The sequence below is a fragment of the Hesperophylax consimilis genome, chromosome 13 (assembly GCF_061612785.1).
Source record: "Hesperophylax consimilis isolate HC1 chromosome 13, BYU_Hcon_1.0, whole genome shotgun sequence".
Taxonomy (NCBI): Eukaryota; Metazoa; Arthropoda; class Insecta; order Trichoptera; family Limnephilidae; genus Hesperophylax; species Hesperophylax consimilis.
The window spans coordinates 33,944,267-33,967,067 of record NC_142848.1 but is presented as its reverse complement, the minus strand read 5'-3'; the positions used below and the strand labels follow the sequence as shown (position 1 = coordinate 33,967,067).

Sequence of the window (22,801 nt, the reverse complement as noted above, 5' to 3'; positions counted from 1 at the left end):
CTTATAAAGATTTGGGATAAAAATATTTTTTTAAAGATGGTATTTAATATTAACCATAACGATTAAAAGTTATAAGTCATTTTAAAAAAAGTTTGTCCCCAGGACTTAAATACTTTTGTTCACCACACCACTTAATGGGTTAAAATTTGTCCGCAGGACTTATGATAGTTTTGTTCACCACACCACTTGATGGGTTAAAATTTGTCCCCTGGACTTAAAACAGTTTTGTTCACCACACCACTTAATGTGTTAAACCCGTTAAAATGGGTTAAAAACAAACAGATGCAATGGTTTATTAGTAAATACATTTTCTGACCTACTAATTGAGTAATGCATTTTAATATTAAACACACATAAAGATAGACATTATATAAACAGAAATGATATGAATTAATTTATTTCGATGTATGTTAGTTGTTGACTGGAATATTCGAGGCAACAAGTTTACTAACCGTAAACATTTAGTGGAATAAATTAATATTGATTGAATTCTACATGCACAATATGTATGAGCCAGTTTGGTTACAATTTCGAAATGATAAAATATATTACTCGCGTTCCATAATATAGATTATGAAACAAGAAAAATAAAATCAATTTCAATGATAACTTATTTAAAGTAAAAAATAGGTTAGTTCAATGTAACTATTTATAAGATTCACGTGGGGAGCTGACTTGGTTGTATCTTTATGAATAATATCAAATATTACAGTTCATTTTAAACGGTCTGTATATGACTATTAAATTTGGATTTCTTACTCTTATTCTAAAACATATTTTAATTTTAGTAAAATTATTTACATAAATAAGGTGGTTAGCATGAATGACAAAGTAAAACAAATCGAAAAATGAGAGATTTATTTAATTTAAGACAAATAACTGATGACGGCCTCGGTGATCGAGAGGTAAGGCTTTCGATTAGAAATCCGAAGGTCAAATTTTATTTGATGAATTTGTGTTATTTTAAAATTTATACATTTAAAATAAAATACTCTCAATATCGCCCCGGTGCAGGTGTAAGAACAATAATCAGAATTGGATTTAGCCACATTTGGTGACCAGCTATGAATATGTACTTCCTCATCTTCATCTTCCCATCTTCTTCCCCTTCTCACAACATACCTCTATTGGGAATACCATAGTTTCACTTGAATGTTTCATCTGATTACACACGGAGAGACATTGATATTTTGCACTTGGCTTTAAGCAAGAGAAAGGTATCTGATTCAGTGGCGGATCCAGGGGGGGGGTCACGGTGGTCATGACCCCCCCCCTGGGCCCCAGCCCAGGGGGGGTCATGACTACCTAGGTCCTGGGCCCATCCAGGACCTAGGTGGACCACTAATTAAAATTGTTAAACATAATGTTTTTATATATTTTTTGTCACAATATAAATTTTATTTAAGTACTTTCAATATTTAATTAATTTAATATGATACTTTGTTTGACGGCAAACGCATTATTCGGGAACGAACGCATCGAAAATTCGAATGTTACCGCGTCACCGCGCACCGCAACCGGCGCGCGCTTCGGCCGCCACCTTTCATATTATTATGACACATTTCGTGTAACCACGTGTGACGCTTGCGCGCGCTTTGTTTCGACTAACGTCTAGCGTCTAACAAAACCTAACCTCAATCGGAACGACGAAACTTTATTAATGAAGTGTTTACTTTTATTTGTTTACTAAGTTAAAAAAAATAAGTTCCAATATAAGTAATAGTGTTCTTAAAAATTGTTGCTGCAAATTCAATTCATTACAAGAAATGGTAAGTAATCTAATCAGTTTCTTCATTATGCCAGTGTATGTGTGTTTAAACTCTAATGTTATTTGTTAATGTTCTAAGGCTGGGGTTAGACTCGTAAGTTTTTTTAATAAAATCAATTCAAATTTTATAAATATTTACTTTTATTAGCGTTCCCCATAGTTTGAGGATTGTCGATAATATTGACTACGCTGCCGGCTCGGCCGCTGCTGGCAAAATAGAATGGACGGTATTCATCCACCAGGTAACAAGGTATTAACAAGCGTATGGAAGCATCGGCGAACGGAGATCTCGCTGGGCGCTTCTTACGTATTGCAAGCACCGCGTCATGGCAACAATATTTATTTCAAATGACTTGCCTCGTGCAAATCAGGCCAAAATATGACGGTGCAAGGCGCTCGGTTTTAAAATTTATAAAGCACAAGAATCGAAATATTTCCAGCGTTTATATTCCTCTTAAATATGGAAGTACAGTACTTACATTTATTAATAACATTTGCTGCACACGATTGGTCCTAAAGGAGTTCAAATTTTTAATTCATTCGGCCTCACTATTGAGAAGAGCACGCTGGAAGGCATTATTCTACTCTTCGATAGACTGGATAGACACTTCATACCTACAGTGAATATTACAGTTGAACGATTCAAATTCTTTACCAGGAAGCAAAGAAATAACGGTCAACAAGCTGTTATTACTTGTCTATTTTGTCGTGACAAGCAAAGTGTTACAATAATAATGTCGAGTCAAATTCTGCAAATGCAGAATGCTACGGATATGGTTCGCGAGTGGAAACGTTTTAAGCAATCATTTCTTTTATATATGATGGCGAATAACTACAACGAGGAAAAGGAAATTCAAAAAGTTGCAAGATTCCTACACACAATACTATGTTGAAGACACACCTGACACCATGTTATATTGTGGTGAAATAAGAACACGATTAATAATTGTAATCTGTACTGTATTGGTTGACAATTGACATTACACGAGCCTACGCCGCCCGGGCTTGCGGAGCAAAAGACAATCTTAATGATATACCTAGTGTTACCATATCCAACAATACCTACTTTTTACTTGTATATATTATTATCAAAATTAAATTATAACTTCTTGTAACTGTAACTGACCGGACCTAAGTCCTCCATCACAACACAAGCAAGCATTTTCGGCTTTCTGTGGTGGTGGTAGGAGTTATTGTTTATTGTTGGGTTATTCGTAACCCGGGAATGTTTGTCTTTCTTTAAAAAAAAAAAAAAAACTTGACCACGACTACGTGACCCCCCCCTGGCGCCAAAGCTGGATCCGCCCTTGATCTGATTTCACACGGAGAGAAATAGATTTTCGCCCTCATGATAAATTAAGAGGCCTTATTAATAAAACATTAATTTATAAACGTTTTATCGTTTTGCGTTGTTAATAAATATACGATGCAAAGAATTTTTGTTATAATGGAAAAATATTCGGATTTTCATGAACATATTTCCCGACATCATTATAATATATTCGTAATTTACTAAAAGTTTATCAGGATACCTGTTAATTCATTCGTAATCCCGTTTTAACAGGAATTACCAATAATTTGAAGAGATTCTTAAAAAAATTGTAATTGTTATTTTTTTTCCGTGCACGAGATTTCGAAAAACTACCCCCATCCAACATTCACAACCCCTTAAAGCAGAATGTTGATACTTTTTGATGAGATTTTGCACACTTGACGATCAATATAGAGGAATATTACAGTGTACATCGGACTTTTAAAAACCCTGGGTAAAGCCCGAGAACACAGCTAGTAATATTTAAAATTTAATTGCGAACCAAATTAACAAGTCATACGTTAGTATATACATTGGCGCAGTATACCGTATTGCCACCTTAAGGTACATGCTTACTTATGTAAATTAGTGTGTGTGTAGACGGACCTTTACAGATTTACGTAAACTATGCCGATAATCAGTAAAAAAAGGTTACGACCGAATCTTTTTCTCATTTTTCTGTTTAGAATTTTCGTTTAAGGATCGCTAATATTGTCATCAATAATTAAATATTACAACTTGAAGTTATAGTCATTAAGGAATTAAAAAAAAATTATTCATCCTAGACTTGCAAAAAAGTCAATAGATGTCGCACATTCAATAAAAAAATAAGATATATTTATCCAAGACACTGTCTAGATTGCATTTAGTTCGAGTTGAATCTTGGGATCATAAATAAAGATAGCATCCAATAAAAATGTGCGGTGAAAAGAAAGAAGGTTGGTAGTGCTTCTTCGAAGTATGATACAGTTAAATATGATCGAAGGATACATGGTCCCATTGGCGTAGTTGGTAGTGCAGCGTCCCGGCAATGCGAATGTTCTGGGTTCATGTCCAAGATGCGACCGTATTTTTTTCTGAATTTTCGTTTAAGAATCGCTAATATTAGCTTGAATAATCAAACATAAAATTTGTTTTTGTTTTTGTTATTTTTATTCAATCTAACCGGCAAAATCACAACCGACATTGAAGTGTTAAGGTCTATATTTTTTACTGCGTTGGCCTTGGACAACTCTTTAGTATTATGACATAATAGTAGTTCTGTAGTTGTTAAGTTGGAATAATCTACCTTAGCCAAATAGCGGATCTGTATAAACCATAATTGATTTAATGTCAAATTTCAATAGCAAAGGGGACCGCCTATATTAATGGCCATCTGCTTGGCTTAGTTTTAATCGTTAGTGGTGGAACGTTTATGGTTTTCTTTAATTTATATTAATATGTTTGGAATTTTGAAAAGTTTCACCAAGTATTACATTAGACTAGCTGATGTGTACCAGACGTTGCTGAGGGTTATCCTTAGGAGGGTGACCGGATAAATCATCACAATGATAATTCATCACATCTTTAAAATAACGTCATGAAAAGTGATGAAACAAAAACTTTATTAACTGGGTTACGTAGGTTAGGTTAGGTTAGGTTAATTTTTTTTTTTTCATCGGTTCTAAAAAATTTATATCACTTTTTAAAAGTGTGTTGTTTTGTCACTGTGTTGAGTTATCATGGAACCCCTTAGGAGATAGACATATACCATGGACTTTTCTGTAGGCCTTTTCAGCAATGTAAGCGCCCAAAGATATTTTTTACGTCTTTTCTCTACTAATATAAACATAACATGCGTGTATTATACATACAAACCTTTCGGAAGAAATTCTCTAACTGACAGTGAAAACCCTAACAAAATCCGTTTAGTAGTTTAGAAGAACTAAGCCCACAGACAGACGCGGATAGTGACTTTATTTAGAGCGAAAAATAGGTTCCAATTTGTTTACCTCCAATTGACCACCAACGCTCCCAACGGTCTAACTAAAACTATTAAATCTGGTCTACGCGCACCGCTTATCGCTTATTTATTTAATTAATTAAGAAATTTTGAGTTCTACTCTTATTTATGTCTTTAACCATGTTAGTTCATGTTGCATTTTATTTCATGCTTTGTTATTCCGAATGACAAAACTACGAAAGTTAATTTCACTTTTAATGGCGACTTGCGAAATTGAAACAATTTTCATTTATTTTTTTTGCACATTCGATTTCATAAAAAACTTGTTTTGTAAAAAGTGTACTATTTCGCTTGACTGTTGTATAAAATTGTACAGAGAACAAAATGATTATAACATTTATTAACACAGTTTATTGAGCTTGACGTTATAAAGTCCACGTGTTTTTTAATAATATCAACAATAAAGAGTCGTTACAATGAAATAGGTGCAGTTGTAATTTTTTCTGCAGTCTTTAAAATAATTTGCATAAAAATAAACTTAAAAAAATCAAACGTATTGCAATAACACATATATTTATTAATACGGACATTTTTTTGGTTTGACTGAGGAATGAACCATCCTCCCCATGCACTGACTAAACTAATGAGTGAACCGCGCTATTATTTAAGCTGGATCCTGATTGGATGATTCCGAGATTTATTTCGTACATTAACTGCTTTAATTTTTATTATGTCATCCTACTTCAGAGAAATGCGGGTGTTTGTGCATGAGTGCCACTAAAAATGGATAGAATGCATTGTCATCGACAACTATCTGCTGAATTGCAGGTAAATATGATTTCGGTAAGTGGATCAGTTTCCGCTTTCAAAACAAAAGTGAAATTCAAAATGATATTTTTACATAATTGTATTTGACTTTATGGTTCCATATTTAATAATTATTCTGCTTACAGACTACTTTGGTAGTTTATAATGAAAAATATATTATAGGAGATTCCAAATGACAGAGGAAAATCCAGTTGTAACTTCATATAATATGTCTAAAAATAAGTGTGTGCTGTATGGTTAAGGGCTTTGCGTTGCGATACACTTCTGACTTCTGATAATAGGTGTGTGCTGTATGGTTAAGGGCTTTGCGATGCGATACACTTCTGACTTCTGATAATAAGTGTGTGCTGTATAGTTAAGGGCTTTGCGATGCGATACACTTCTGACTTCTGATAATATGTGTGTGCTGTATGGTTAAGGGCTTTGCGTTGCGATACACTTCTGACTTCTGATAATAGGTGTGTGCTGTATGGTTAAGGGCTTTGCGTTGCGATACACTTCTGACTTCTGATAATAAGTGTGTGCTGTATGGTTAAGGGCTTTGCGATGCGATACACTTCTGACTTCTGATAATTTTTTTTTTTTTTTTTTATTTTTTTTTTCCTTTATTCATGAAATATTAATGTGTACAGTTTTTACATGCTTTTCGACTACCACACTAGACACACGCCCGTATTATGGTAGTCGAAATTTATATACATAGGTTTATATAATTATATAAATGTAATATTTGATAACTTGTTAATCTAAGTATTTTTTTTCTTACATGCAATGTATGTGTATAATAGGTGACACTTTAACTGGTTCCCAGTTCAGTAGATTGCTCAAGTGTACATCAACCGTATTTTAAACTGTTGATATCAATGAGATAAAATGAACACAATCAGCAAATAAATAGGTTACTTTACTTGTTAAAATAATGAAAATAAAGTAGAAATTATGAAAATGAACTTGTTGAAATAATGAAAATAAAGATTAATTAATTAATTATTAAACTTTTTTCTATACAGAATTGAATGAAAAACAAAAATGACTAATAAAGAAAATGAGCTTAATTTAATGATGGCAGGCATTCCTTGAAAAAGTTCCTTCCATTTATAAATAACCAATTTTGAACACTTATGACATACAAATTGTGAGTTTTTGATTTTCTGATATCAATACTCAGCGAGTTGAATATTTTGGGAGCAATATAAGAAAACTGCCGCTGGGCGAAAGCTGTTTTCGTTTGGGGAATTTTACATTTTAGGTGTGACGAGTAACGGGTGTTAATTTTTTGTTGTGTTTTATTCACCAAGTCATTTTTCCGTATGTATATGAGAATGGTCTTAACATGTAATTGTCGAATATCTAATATTCTGAGTTTTCTAAAAAGTGGTTCTGATGGGTTTGTTGGCTTACATTTGAATATTATCCTTAGTAACAGTTTTTGAATTAAAACCATGGGATGAAGAATCGTTTTTGCACAACCTCCCCATCCCACTATACCATATGTAGTAATTGATTGAAAAAGTGCAAAGTATACACATCTTAGTGTTTGTAGGTTAAGGATAGATCTGAGAGAGTAGAAAATGTAGCATAATTTGCGAAGCCTTTTTGTTGTAGAATTTATATGGGCCTCCCATCGCAGTTGATTGTCTATAATGACCCCCAAGTACTTAATTTCGTTTGATATTATAAGGTTATCGCATGAACAATTTTTGTGAGGTGATGTAGCCATGTTGAAGTTCTGTGAACATGAATGTATGGCAAGTTTATGATAGTTTTGAGGGAGATTAGGTTTGCGTATGGAAAAAAGTAAGTATTTAGTTTTCTCAATATTTAGAGTGAGGAGGTTGGAATCTAACCAGTGTTTTATTTCATTTATACCATGATTTGCTTTTTCAAATGCTGAATTCAAATTTTCATCTGCAAATATGATAACCGTATCATCGGCAAAAGATATTATAGTGCCACCAGTATCCAAATTGCATAACGAGTTAATGTATATTAGAAACAGAAGTGGGCCCAACACACTGCCTTGGGGCACGCCATATGTGATTGGCAAACTTGTACTTCTATACTCTTTAGCGGAGTTAATAATAGTTGACTGGGACCTATTTGTTAGATAGCTCTCAAACCATTTAAGAGGAACACCTTTTAATCCTATCTGTGAGAGTTTTTTAAAAAGTATGCGGTGAGATACAGTGTCAAAGGCTTTAGCCAGATCCAAGAATACAGCGAGGGGCTTGCGACTTTTATCGAGGTTATCAGAAATTAACTTAGTAAAAGCTGCAATTGCATCTGATGCACTAAGACCTTTGCGGAAGCCGTATTGGTTTTTTGACAGGATTTTATTTTCTTCGAGAAACTTGTAGAGCCTTTGTTTTACTGTTTTTTCGATTATTTTAGAGATTGGACTCAGTAGAGATATTGGTCTATAGTTATTGACGATTGATCTGTCCCCTGATTTAAAGATAGGAATAATTGTTGAATGTTTTAGAGTGTTTGGGAAAAGGCCAGTTCGAAAACTTAGATTTGTGATGTATACAAGGGGCTTAGCAATGATTGGTTTAAGGTGTTTAATTAGTTTAGTGGATATATTGTCAACTCCCGTGGAGTGTGTATTTTTGAGTGAATTGATAATTTCAGTGATTTCTTGTTCTGTGAAATCATCAATTCACTCAAAAATATAAGTGTGTGCTGTATGGTTAAAGGCTTTGCGATGCGATACACTTCTGATTTATGATAATAAGTGTGTGCTGTATGGTTAAGGGCTTTGCGTTGCGATACACTTCTGACTTCTGATAATAAGTGTGTGCTGTATGGTTAAGGGCTTTATGATGCGATACACTTCTGACTTCTGATAATAAGTGTGTACTGTATGGTTAAGGGCTTTGCGATGCGATACACTTCTGACTTCTGATAATAAGTGTGTGCTGTACGGTAAAGGGCTTTGCGATGCAATACACTTCTGACTTCTGATAATAAGTGTGTGCTGTATGGTTAAGGGCTTTGCAATGCGCTACACTTCTGATTTCTGATAATAAGTGTGTGCTGTATGGTTAAGGGCTTTGCGATGCGATACACTTCTGATTTATGATAATAAGTGTGTGCTGTATGGTTAAGGGCTTTGCGATGCAATACACTTCTGACTTCTGATAATAAGTGTGTGCTGTATGGTTAAGGGCTTTGCAATGCGCTACACTTCTGATTTCTGATAATAAGTGTGTGCTGTATGGTTAAGGGCTTTGCGATGCGATACACTTCTGACTTCTGATAATAAGTGTGTGCTGTATGGTAAAGGGCTTTGCGATGCAATACACTTCTGACTTCTGATAATAAGTGTGTGCTGTATGGTAAAGGGCTTTACGATGCGATACACTTCTGACTTCTGATAATAAGTGTGTGCTGTATGGTTAAGGGCTTTTAAAAGCAATACACTTCTGATTTCTGATAATAAGTGTGTGCTGTATGGTTAAGGGCTTTGCGATGCGATACACTTCTGACTTCTGATAATAAGTGTGTGCTGTATGGTAAAGGGCTTTGCGATGCAATACACTTCTGACTTCTGATAATAATTGTGTGCTGTATGGTAAAGGGCTTTACGTTGCGATACACTTCTGACTTCTGATAATAGGTGTGTGCTGTATGGTTAAGGGCTTTGCGTTGCGATACACTTCTGACTTCTGATTATAAGTGTGTGCTGTATGGTTAAGGGCTTTGCGATGCGATACACTTCTGACTTCTGATAATAAGTGTGTGCTGTATGGTAAAGGGCTTTGCGATGCAATACACTTCTGACTTCTGATAATAAGTGTGTGCTGTATGGTAAAGGGCTTTACGATGCGATACACTTCTGACTTCTGATAATAAGTGTGTGCTGTATGGTTAAGGGCTTTTAAAAGCAATACACTTCTGATTTCTGATAATAAGTGTGTGCTGTATGGTTCAGGGCTTTGCGATGCGATACACTTCTGACTTCTGATAATAAGTGTGTGCTGTATGGTAAAGGGCTTTGCGATGCAATACACTTCTGACTTCTGATAATAATTGTGTGCTGTATGGTAAAGGGCTTTACGTTGCGATACACTTCTGACTTCTGATAATAGGTGTGTGCTGTATGGTTAAGGGCTTTGCGTTGCGATACACTTCTGACTTCTGATTATAAGTGTGTGCTGTATGGTTAAGGGCTTTGCGATGCGATACACTTCTGACTTCTGATAATAAGTGTGTGCTGTATGGTTAAAGGCTTTGCGATGCGATACACTTCTGATTTATGATAATAAGTGTGTGCTGTATGGTTAAGGGCTTTGCGTTGCGATACACTTCTGACTTCTGATAATAAGTGTGTGCTGTATGGTAAAGGGCTTTGCGATGCAATACACTTATGATTTCTGATAATAAGTGTGTGCTGTATGGTTAAGGGCTTTGCGATGCGATACACTTCTGACTTCTGATAATAAGTGTGTGCTGTATGGTAAAGGGCTTTGCGATGCAATACACTTCTGACTTCTGATAATAAGTGTGTGCTGTATGGTAAAGGGCTTTACGATGCGATACACTTCTGACTTCTGATAATAAGTGTGTGCTGTATGGTTAAGGGCTTTTAAAAGCAATACACTTATGACTTCTGATAATGCTTAAATTGCATTATTATGCAAATAAATTCTAAAAAATCTTTTGAAAAATGTGTTGACATATTTAACGAAAACAAGTTGTAGTTACTCGTATTAGGAGACCCTTTATAATCTACACTCTATATCTAAGTTCAGCACTCCACAATTATAAAATTATGTATATAGTAATATTGCCACATTATTCATCAGGGAACACGTTTTATTTGATCTATTCTTGTTTGATGTAATCATTATTACGTGTTATGAAGTTAATTGGCATAAAATAAACACATTTCTGATATATTGGATTAAGCTAAGACAGTTTTATTTAATTTCAAATCATTAAAGAGAATCAAAATCAAAATTTTCCTAAAAATATTGGCCATATGTATGATAGAAAGCATGGGATAGTTAAATTAACTATTAATTTTTATTTTTTTTCACATAATTTTATCATTTCTTATTTAATTCTACTTAATCAAAAAAAATATTAAAATCCTTCAATTTGTTTATGTTGACCATTCCAAGCAAAAATATTAGCCATGGAAAGAAAAACAAAAACACTTTTCAATATAATGTTTTGTAAACACACATTGCAAAGCGTGGAAAATTATGAATCAAGTTTAACGACGTAAATAATAATATATTACGATTTGATAACATTGCCAATGGGTAAAAAACCAAGCGACCGTAACCATTAAAAGAAAAATTCGCTTTCGTATATTGATTTAATCAGTAAAGAGAGCCAATAACTTACTAACCATGATGCAGTTTCCGCAAGGGTAGACAGAGAGGATAGACCGCAAAACTACTCGGTCTTGGCACACACTCCTTGCCTCATTCACATTCATACATCGTGACACACATACTATTCTATTTTTCTGACTCTTATGGCCCGACTCACTCTATCACGTGCACTCAATCGTGTAATGTCTTCCTCGGGCGTACTGACTTCTTCCACCTTTCAAATTCTCGTCACATTATTCTCCTTTCATCGAACGTTCGCTCTACATGCCCAAACCATTCAAGCGTCCCTTTATTAATCTTACGCATTACGCTTACATCAGCGTTGCATTTTTTGAGAATCTCCAAATTTCTCACACGATCATACATGATTTTACAATAGGGATCCCATTTCTACAGCATTAAATCTACTTTCACCCTTCCTCTGCTACTTCCATGCCTGTCAACTGTCAACCTGAAATCTGCAAAAGCTCTCGAATGGTGACTCATGTGTCAAATTTTAAGTAAATGTAATTTTTACACCGAAAATGGTTTCTAATGTTTTTTTTTTAAAAGAAAGTCAAACATTCCCAGGTTACGAATAACCTGATAAAATTTGAAAATCTCCTTCTACCACCACAGTAAGCTGAAAATGTTGCTTGTGTTGTGATGGAGGACTTAGCCAGCCGAGGAATTGAACACACTACGCCTGGGTGGGACCCAAACGCGATGTCAACTCGGCCACCGACCGGTCATGTCATAATGTGTCTCCTATATTTTGAATACTCTTTTTCTCTCTCTCTTTTTTCTTTATTGCATTTTTCTTTCCTTCTTGCAATGTATTTACTATGGGTACATCATTTATATTAAGCCATTGAGTGTGTTATTATTACATTTTATTTTATTTTTTACACATACACAGACTATTATACTGTTTCTAATGTTTTACGTGCAATTGCTAAATTATTTTTCTTACTTATTTTTATTTTTAAACACAACTTTACTTTATACATATGACAGGTTTTTATGGGCTACTCCATCTCAATAAGAACTCTCACACTAAAGATTGTTCCATTATTTTTATACATGTACATAATACTTTATATCTAGATTATTTCATGTATTCTTTTGTATTTTTTATTAAGCCCTGATTTGTTTACAAAACTATATGTAATGATACTGCTACCCGGCTCAGAACAGAAATTATCTAGTGAGTCGGGTAGCGCACATGATTTGTAAATAACCATTGATGTTAATAAACAACCGGTTTACCGGTAATATAAAAAAAAAAAAAAAAAACAACATTTTTTTTTCTCCAGAAATTTCTAGGCACGTTACTAAATGTTTTTAATTGTAATTTAAAAGATAATCCAAACAGGAATACATATAACTTCTAATGATTATTGGCTATTCGACACGTTGTTGTTTTTCATTACTTGATAAACTTTGATGGCGCACGACCGCGAAAATAATTATTTTTTACTGTAAAAATTTATTTTGCGTGGATTATATTTTTATCGCCGCCGTGAAAATTAGCTAACGTGAACGTTTTGACCCTTTTTAATTATAACTTTTGCAATTTGAGCATGTGTGTTTGCTTAAACTGCAAATCCATAATATTATCAACCGGTATTATAACTGAATAACTGTTATCTATTACTGAATATCAGTACTAATTAATTACTAGATAATATTTTAGCAACTTGAGCGATTGGTTATATATATATTTGTATATATATTTCATATACATAAAAAAATATATATTTAAGCCAATGAATCCACTTAGATTTTGCCGTTTATAATTTGGCACATTATGTGTATGACCAGTGCCGCTCAAAAATGTTTTAGTAAACTTGATGTTTTATACAAAAAATCGCTTGAGTAAGTTGGTACTTATTATTTTAAGAAAAAAAAACATTTTAAAATAGGTCGGTATTACTAATACCAAAGTTATCAAAAGTACTAATTTCGGTTGTCGGTGCGTCCTGCGTAATTCTGGTTCATTGAACTGAAATTTGCATTGAATTTGAAGAATTCAGATAACCGATGTGCCTACCTACGATATAATATATTAATGGAAAATTATTTAAATTTTGTCATTTACAAAATTGGAACTGATTTATTGAGAATTCAGACTATCCCTTGATTTTTCACGGGTCTGCACTAGAATTACATATTTTGACATAAAATTACTTGCTTATTTAATCTTGATATCAGTGATAAAATCACTCCATACGTATTTAAAAATCAAATGAATTGAAAAACACTAAGTTATACAAGATATATAATTTTTTAAATTGTAAAAGGGCATGTAGGTACCTACTTATGTATTGAATTGTGAAAGAGTATGTAGGTACCTACTTACGTATTAAATTGTCAAAGGGTATGTAGGTATTGTAGGTTCCTAGTTATGTATTGAATTGTCAAAGAGTATGTAGGTACCTACTTAAGTATTAAATTGTCAAAGGGTATGTAGGTACCTACTTATGTATTGAATAGTCAAAGAGTGTGTAGGTACCTACTTACGTATTAAATTGTCAAAGGGTATGTAGGTACCTACTCATGTATTAAAAGAACATATTTTGAAAAGTGTGAGTAAATAAAGAGATAGGATGTTTTCGGTATTTTTATACTAGTTATTTCCAGTGAAAAATTATGAGTTTACTTGACTTACCAATACGAAAATCGAGATTTTTTTCTCAAAAAATATTACACTTAATTAATTATTATTGAATAACTTAACACTTAGGACGGGTTGTTTCGGAGAATTTGAACAATTCATCAAATTTCAAAGTTCATTTTCGGGTTCTGTGACAGTCCCATTCAAGTTCTGGTATTATATCATTATAGGCTAGTTGCTTGACAAAACTTAAATAAAAACAGAACTTGAAAAAATCATTCACAGAACTTGAAAATTCACGTTGAAATTTGATGAATTGTTCAAATTCTCCGAAACAACCCGTCCTTAATTAATAAAACTAAAATAATATTCTTGTAAAATGTATTATAGGCAGGTTCCCAATTTACCTCTTACCTGGATTTTAAAAGGTTTTTTTCGTACTTTTCTACACAATCATTTCCAATTTTGAAAATATCACGCTCGTATACAAGGAAATTATATTGTTTAATGATATATTATTGAGTGTTATGAAATACTTTTTTATCTCCTTTTTATGGTTTTTACACAAAACTATTACTAATTAGAAAGTCAATTCGTTTTATTTACATAAAACACAAAATAGTTTCGATAAATCAAATAAATTTTTTCAGGAAAATTTTTTTTCTCATAGAACTGCTTCCGATACTACTGATTTTAAATTCTCTCAAAAGAGAACCTTCACAAAATTGTTCAAAATTATAAATTTGCAGTGCGTTGTTGTTTAAAAAATACATATTTTTAAAACAATCGATTGAATTTTTCGGCGCCAAATTTACACTACGTAACAACGTTACGTCGTAATTTTTGTATATTACTACAAAACCACACCACTTAAAACATGCAACGGAGACCAGAGACAACATCACGAGGTCCGTACAGATTAATTCTAAATTATTACGAATTTGATAGTCTAGTCAATACACTGTACTGCCACGCAAATTTAACCTTAGCTAGATTTGCAACGGGACAGTTTATTAGTAGAACAAACAGCGTGCGTTGCTGCATTTCCCACAATAATAAAGCCACATATAATCACGCAACATTTTCGTAATTAAATATTGGATTGTAATTTTGTAATCTAATCTTTAGATCACGAATAAAATTTCTTTGTGTAGTAGGTAGAAAACTTAGATCAATAACTTAGGTAAATATTCATAAAATAGGGAAAATACTGTGTATAGATAACAATGAGAAGTTATTATTTCAGTTTCCTGAAATGGAAAATGGAAATTAGTTATTTCGTAAAAATGACAATTTGACGTTTTTTATTCACGCTAAATTGTTACAAAATAAGATTACAATAGTTTTTTATGCTACTTCTTTATTTATTTTGCACTTTAACCCAAACTAACAACCTAATAACCTATCTTAGGATCATGGGTTCGTTCACATTTTGGGTAAAATAAGAAAAGAAAAATAATTAACCATAATTTTTTGACATCAATAACAACGGTAGCCAAGTGAACAATCGGTTTTAATTTTAACGAAATAACTATTAAAATGCATTATTTTCAATTTCTAAAACTGAAATATTTACTTCTCGTTGTTTTACAACTGCAACTGTTTTAATAAAATGATATTGTACAAAATTTCAGTATATTTACCATAAGTAACGATTTCAGCGGCAATTAGTTTATGTTTTAAAGATTTTTACGAGAGAATGAATTGAGTTTAAATTAGATTTTAAAGAAAATCATATTAAGACTCTTGAATTATGAAGAAAAAAATTTAATAATATAACAGTTGTAAAGCGCAGTTTTAGTATATTTCACTTCAAGTCCATTTCATTATAATTGACTTAACTTCTGAATGTTTTAGGTAAAGAACTTCACGAAGGATTTCAGCGGTAAGAATTTTCCGTATTCAATTACAAAATTAATTACATACCGTTTAATCATGAATAAAACTTAATCGTCTAGTTAATAGAAAAATTTGCACAAAACACTTAACGTTTTGTAATATTTTCTTTAAATCACGAAGAAAAAATATAAGTTTGGAGGGTAGACGATTTCAGCGGAAATATCTTGACTTTCAAAAGATTTTCCGAAGAAACTGAATTAAGTTTCAATAAAATAAGACACTACACATAAAATATAACACTTTTTTTCACTTTAGCACTGTAACTTTTCACAGAAGAGATGTGATTTTTCGCGGGTTTTCACGCTCTGGAAGAAAAAGACATTTGATGTGTTTTATTGAGAGGGGACTCACCTGAAACTGCTGCAAGGGTGGATGACCCAGTGACCAGCCGCTTTCTGTCGGATCCTCTCCTTCATGAGCGCCTTCTTGGAACCGAACAGCTTCATGGCCAGCTTATTGTCCGTGGGTTGGAACAGAGCCTGCAGATGGTTCTTGAGGAAGCTCTGCTTGGGGTCCGGCGGGCCGGGGGGCGCAGCCTCCACGGGGGTCCCGTAGAGGGACACCTCGTCAAAGTGCACCTTCCCCGTGCTTCCGCCGTGATTCTTGGTGGCGGGAGTCGCCATGTCGGCGTCGCCTAGAAGCAGCGTCTCGTCATCAAGCGCTGTGACCAGGCTGTCCGTGCAGCACGTGTTGGTGTTGTCCAGAGAGACGCGCACACTGCCGCAGCCCGCGCCCGACTGACTGGACAGCTGCTCGTCCGAGTGCGCCGCGCCCGCGCGCCCGCCCGCCCGCCGCGCCGCCCCGCCGCCGCCCCCGCCGCCGACACCGCCGCATCCCCTGCAACAAACAAACAACACTCATTTTATTTCTATTTGATATAATACGTATACGTAAATGGAAAGGAACGAAGCAACGAAGCAAGCGGCTTTTCGCACCATTTGCAGTTGCCCCGTTCCTTTCCCATAATTTGGTGTTTAGCTCGGCAGTTAGAATCGCGTAAATTTCAAAAAAGTTCAATTTCCAAAATATTAAACATTCAAAAAGTCCAAAATTTAATCACCTCCGTTAGTTAAAACGGGCTAAAAGCTATAAGGGTTGGCATGCACTCCTTGCTTCCACATTCAAATATTGTATAGTTACGAGTGTATGTATACACTTTTTTAAGACCGGCCCTGTGCAGGCGCCTGACCTAACCTAACCCAACCTAACCTAACCTAACCTAACCTAACCTAACCAAACCTAACACCTAAATCAGCGCCCTTGAGGTTTTTCCTAGCGCCAGGCACGATTTGCCCCATGGTCGGTCTTGCATTCCTTGCTACATTCACATTCAAACATCACAATATCATACATATTTTTTTAACCAATTATTTTCCTTCAACGGGCCAAAAACTAGTGTTAAAGTTAAAATGAAAATGATTTTAATGTGGTTCACCTGTGCTGAGGTATTCCCGTGTTTTTACAAGTAGGTAGGTATATTTACATAAACTAAATTTACATTAAAGAAATACGTATTCTGTCAGACGTTCTGAGTATTTCCGCTTTGTAAAAAAATCCATATAAATGGAATATTTCTGAACGTATCCGAAAAATAAAAACTGTTTTTGAAAGGTGATAAAACACGATTTCAAAGCCATTTCAAAGAAAGTTTCAATTCTAAATAGTTGTCTTGCATCAGAGCGATTATGAGAGTATCTTCCACTCTGGAACTTGGATTGCTAGTCAAGAGCTTTACCCCTCCACCACGGTGATCGTCAGTTTGAGTATACTATGTCAGTTGCTACAATGGTTTACATTCAAATATGAAGTAGGGAAGACATTATTGGTGTTCTTCTTTATTCTATGGTTCTAAGGTAACACGAAACGTAAAGCCTACCGGTTGCTTCAGATTAATCCATATTCTATTTTCATTAAAAATCTCATAAATAATTATTTTTTCTCCAGGTAAGGTTTACTTCTATAAGCCGTACCAAAAACACAAGTCAGGTAAAAGGATCAAAGTAAAGTTTTTCACTCTTGAATAGTTATGAAAAACTACTGAACGCGCGATGCTTCGGTATTGCTAATTTCTTTCTCGGTCAATTCTGTGTTCAATATCAATATTTTACCGTTGAAAAACTACATTCCATCGCCAAAATTCGGCTCTGCATCTCATTCCGGTGCAGAGATATTGTGTTAAGTATTCTTCAGACGTAACCGACTTCTTCTTCCATTCAAAACAACTATCTAAATACTTCCGACTAAATAAGAAACACCAATGCTCCTGCTAATAACAAAATTTTTTTTTTCAGCGATAAGGGTCGACTACTTTGCGAGTTTTGCGAGCGCAAACGTATCTACACACTGATTTTTGTTTATATTAAGATTACATTCGTGATTGAAGTTCATATTTTTTGTTTTGTTTTAAGGTGCTGCCAATCGCCATGAGAGTGTAGGTATTTCGTAATTACTGAATTAAGTTATCTGTTTGCACAAGGAATGATAAATAAAATATAGATAATGGATAATACTAATGAGGGACTGTTTGAATAAATGAAATATAGTCACAATCCACCTGTCGTCTAAATATTATATACTTTGAAATTATCAAAAAAAAGTTCTACGATCAATAGTAGTCATTTTAAAACCATTCGGGACACGTAGTGCTGTATCTGTCACCAAACGAAATTTCCTCATTAGGTCCTTCGTACACAGATATACTTACAAGCTACGTGACTGTGACGCAGCCACAAGTAGCATAAAGATATGCTACTCTTATGAAGCTGGTTTCAGTACAAGGCGCTACAGGAATTATACTGGTCATTTTTCAAGTGCAGTCGTGGAATTAATACGATATCAAGTGTCTCCAGTGACGATGACAATAATATCGTTCTTCTTAATTGCATAAAAAACGATGTAAATAAGGTTTTGTCTACAATCATACAACTAAATAAATGTTAATTGTAACGCATTTGTCGCCGTCAAGAAAGTTGATGAGAACGATGTCAAATTGGTTTTTCTTTCCAACCTCAATTCACGCATTTTCCGCTGAATCCTTTCTAACGTATTCCAGTATATTATAGTTATATAAACATAGATATTTTCCCTCCTCTAGAACAAATATAACATTCAAATCATGTTCGGGCGAGTAGTGGACCCAAATGCAACTCGCGTCGCGTGCTACCAGGACTGTCCGTAGCGTGCGACTGACGTCATACACGCGTCGTGGCCTATACGAACACTAGAAACATAAAATAGCGGATAGTCAGGAGCGGCGCGTATGCTACTCTCGCAAAACTAGAGTCGCTTGTAAGTATCTTCGTGTACGAATGACCTTAAACATATTTCTTATACTATTATCTACTTTTCCTTGATGGTCAGACCGTGGGTGGTTTATTTACGGTCAGACCTATAATACAAAGAGTTTAGAAAGAGAAAAGCAACAAACTTTCACTTTGCATTTAAATTTAGAAGTATTCAGTAGACGCTCCCTTTTAATTTAAATTTAGAAGTGTTTAGTAGACGCTCCCTTTTAATTTAAATTTAGAAGTATTCAGTAGACGCTCCCTTTTAATTTAAATTTAGAAGTGTTCAGTAGACGCTCCCTTTTAATTTAAATTCAGAAGTATTCAGTAGAAGCTCCCTCTTAATTTAAATTTAGAAGTATTCAGTAGACGCTCCATTTTAATTTAAATTTAGAAGTATTCAGTAGACACTCCCTTTTTATTTAAATTTAGAAGTATTCAGTAGACACTCCCTTTTTATTTAAATTTAGAAGTTAGCTGGAAGAAATGGGGTCTACCCATAAGCTATACCTTTTGTAATTTTAATTTTACAATAAATAATTTTTGATTTGATTTGATTTGATTTGATTTGAAGTATTCAGTAGACGCTCCATTTTAATTTAAATTTAGAAGTATTCAGTAGACACTCCCTTTTTATTTAAATTTAGAAGTATTCAGTAGACGCTCCATTTTAATTTAAATTTAGAAGTATTCAGTAGACACTCCCTTTTTATTTAAATTTAGAAGTTAGCTGGAAGAAATGGGGTCTACCCATAAGCTATACCTTTTGTAATTTTAATTTTACAATAAATAATTTTTGATTTGATTTGATTTGATTTGATTTGAAGTATTCAGTAGACGCTCCATTTTAATTTAAATTTAGAAGTATTCAGTAGACACTCCCTTTTTATTTAAATTTAGAAGTATTCAGTAGACGCTCCATTTTAATTTAAATTTAGAAGTATTCAGTAGACACTCCCTTTTTATTTAAATTTAGAAGTTAGCTGGAAGAAATGGGGTCTACCCATAAGCTATACCTTTTGTAATTTTAATTTTACAATAAATAATTTTTGATTTGATTTGATTTGATTTGATTTGAAGTATTCAGTAGACGCTCCGTTTTAATTTAAATTTAGAAGTATTCAGTAGACTCTCCCTTTTAATTAAAAATTAATTAAAAAAACTGCTAAGGAGTTCGCCCGGTCAAGGTTTGCCATTTTTTAAAATAACTGTAATATAAAACGAAACAAATATGTGACAATAACCTTTAAAATACGTTTATTTAGTTAAATGTGTTTTAACTATATTTAAAAGGTTAATTCAATTTACAAAAAAAGACATCAGAAAGCGATATAAAAAACTTTAGCTATGTTCGTGATATTTTTTAATTGCATAAAAAATATGTTTATTTGTAAAATTTTAAGGAGTATTTTATCTGTTTGGATGGAAAGGAAAACAAATTAAGTGACAATAAACTTTATAATGCGTGTTTCTAACTACATGTTCAAACTACGTTTGTGTTATTTTTTTAATTGCGTATGTCCATTTTTCAAACCAAAATCTGAAAGAGTAAGTCATCTTCTTTCAAAGACAGTATTTGATTTTGAGATTTGTTCAAAAACGGCAAATCTATTTGCTAATAAAATCTAATGATTGTATGGAAAAGGTACGATAAAATATAAAACTATCAAGAAAGGTTTCTATGTTTTATTATTTACATAGAGATTGAACAAAAGAATTATCTCTATTTTTTTGTAATATTGTATAATTCCTTTTTTGAAGGTTTCATGAAATATATGGTTTGACTTGAGCTATATTGTTAGAACTACTAGTTTTTAAGCAGGGAATATACATAGATTGGTGAAAGATAATATGAAAATGTCATTACAGGGTGTTCAGTGATTGTTGTGTCACACAACCGTGGCAGAAGGTTGTTATGTAGTGATGTGGTGACATTGAAGTATTCGCGATGATATCAAGTGCAAGTAGCTACTTGCTGTAGTAGTAGTAACCAACGCAGAGAATGAAACAACCAGGTCAATCTGTTGCCGTAGCGCGGTGACACCACATTTCCATTATAATAATTTATTTATTAAATAAATCATTACCCCACGGGCCTAGACAAAATAACATCGTACTGCTTGACAATCAATTTCAAACAGATTCGCTGTTTTTTAACGTATCCCTGAATGAGATGCTGTTTTTGAAAGCAAGTTAAATAATCTTGTAGATTTTACAAACGGACGAAATGGAATTTAAAAAATATTTATATTTTTTAAATTTCTTGCCGATGTTTTTTTATAAATTGTATTTACCACTTTATACGAAACTAAAACAAAAATATTAGAAAAAAAGTATTATATTAAATACCTACTGTCACTTAATTTTTTAATCGAGTGGAAAAAAATATTTACCTATACAACAAATATGTAGGTAAATGTAGTCAGTTAGGGAAGTGATTTGTTTAATGAGAAACAATAATTTAAAGGCGACAAATGTTTTTTTCGATTGGGTAACTTACATTTTTTTATACGAGATGTAAGATAAGAGAAAAAATACAGTTTTTTATGAATGTTAAAAAATATATTGTGTGTGGTTTTCGGCTACAACAATAAATATGTAAGGAAGTGGCTATTATGCATTAAAAATTTCAGAGGAAAATGGCTTCACAAATTTCACAAGGCCAGAGCTCAAAGTTTGACAGTTTTTGAATTTCAAAAAAATATCAAGTCGTTGTGAATACCCTGGGAGATTTAACTTCTATAAGAGACGTTAAGTGTTTAATTTATGGATTTATCCGAAATCTGTGACAAAAAATTGATTATTAATCTGTGACAAATACATGAATAATGAATATGATAATTTAAGGCCCCGTAGTAAGCATTCAAAGATGGTTTGAAAGGGAGATACTCGTATGTCAATACGAATGTTAGAGGAAGCGCGCTAATATTAAAAAAACGTTAAAAATATAGCGAAAATGGTCAAAATATTTAATAAAACGCGGCTCGTTTTAAATAGAGCAAAAATCTTTCGACAAATGCTTTAATTGCATTTAAAGATGCACTGTGATTTTTGTCATGCTTATAACACATTAAAAAACAGAAAAAAACCTGTTTTTTAATAATTTTCGGAGTTTCTTTTCTGATTTTTTTTCTATTTAGGGAATTTCAAATAATAAACTTTTGGCATGACATATGCATACAAATTATGTTAAAAAATATATTTTTTTAAACTTAATACTTTAAGAACTTTTAAAGAATTAAAGAGAAACTTGTTATAAATCGATAGAAATTGGGTATGCGCAGGCTTAAATAGTATATACGCGTACGAGCTTTTACAACATACAATTTACATAATAATTTAGTGGAACAGTAATCCTGAAGTAAAATTTACTTCAACTATAGAAAACCCATTCGGAAGAATATTTTTAAGCTAACTTTAATCAATCTTATTTTTGAGGCATGTTATTATAGCCTTCTTTTAACTATATTCCGTGCAGTTGAACACATCTCCTATTTCTGTGAAAGTATTGCCTATTCTATGCAATTTAGATACAAGCGAGTAACTAAATGACTCATTAAGAGTTTAGCTTGGCCCGTAAATATTTACCATAACGTCACCCCAATTTAATGTAGTGTCTCGGTTGGAGAAAATGAAATAGTATAATAATTTGGTGACTGTTTCCGTAGGTTGTAATATTTGAATAAATTACCAAAGCCCCAAGGTGACCCGACCAGTACTCGCATCTTTATATTGCTGACGTTCTTGGTAAGACAATGATTATTGACATTCTGCTTTTGTTTTTTGTTAATTTGTTGAACATTGATATAAATAATTAGTGCTGGGCA

At 33.3% G+C, this 22,801-nt stretch overlaps 1 protein-coding gene across 8 annotated transcripts in view; it reads right to left on the bottom strand.

Annotated features, from left to right (window-relative positions):
• The window catches only part of Ih (hyperpolarization activated cyclic nucleotide gated potassium channel Ih), a 738,958-nt gene that overhangs the window by 277,909 nt on the left and 438,248 nt on the right, over positions 1–22,801 (bottom strand). For all 8 annotated transcript variants that reach the window (XM_089639037.1, XM_089639041.1, XM_089639039.1 and 5 more), the window contains one exon: positions 16,042–16,527. In XM_089639037.1, coding sequence (XP_089495163.1) covers positions 16,042–16,527 — 486 coding nt within the window. The remainder of the gene's footprint in view (positions 1–16,041; positions 16,528–22,801) is intronic.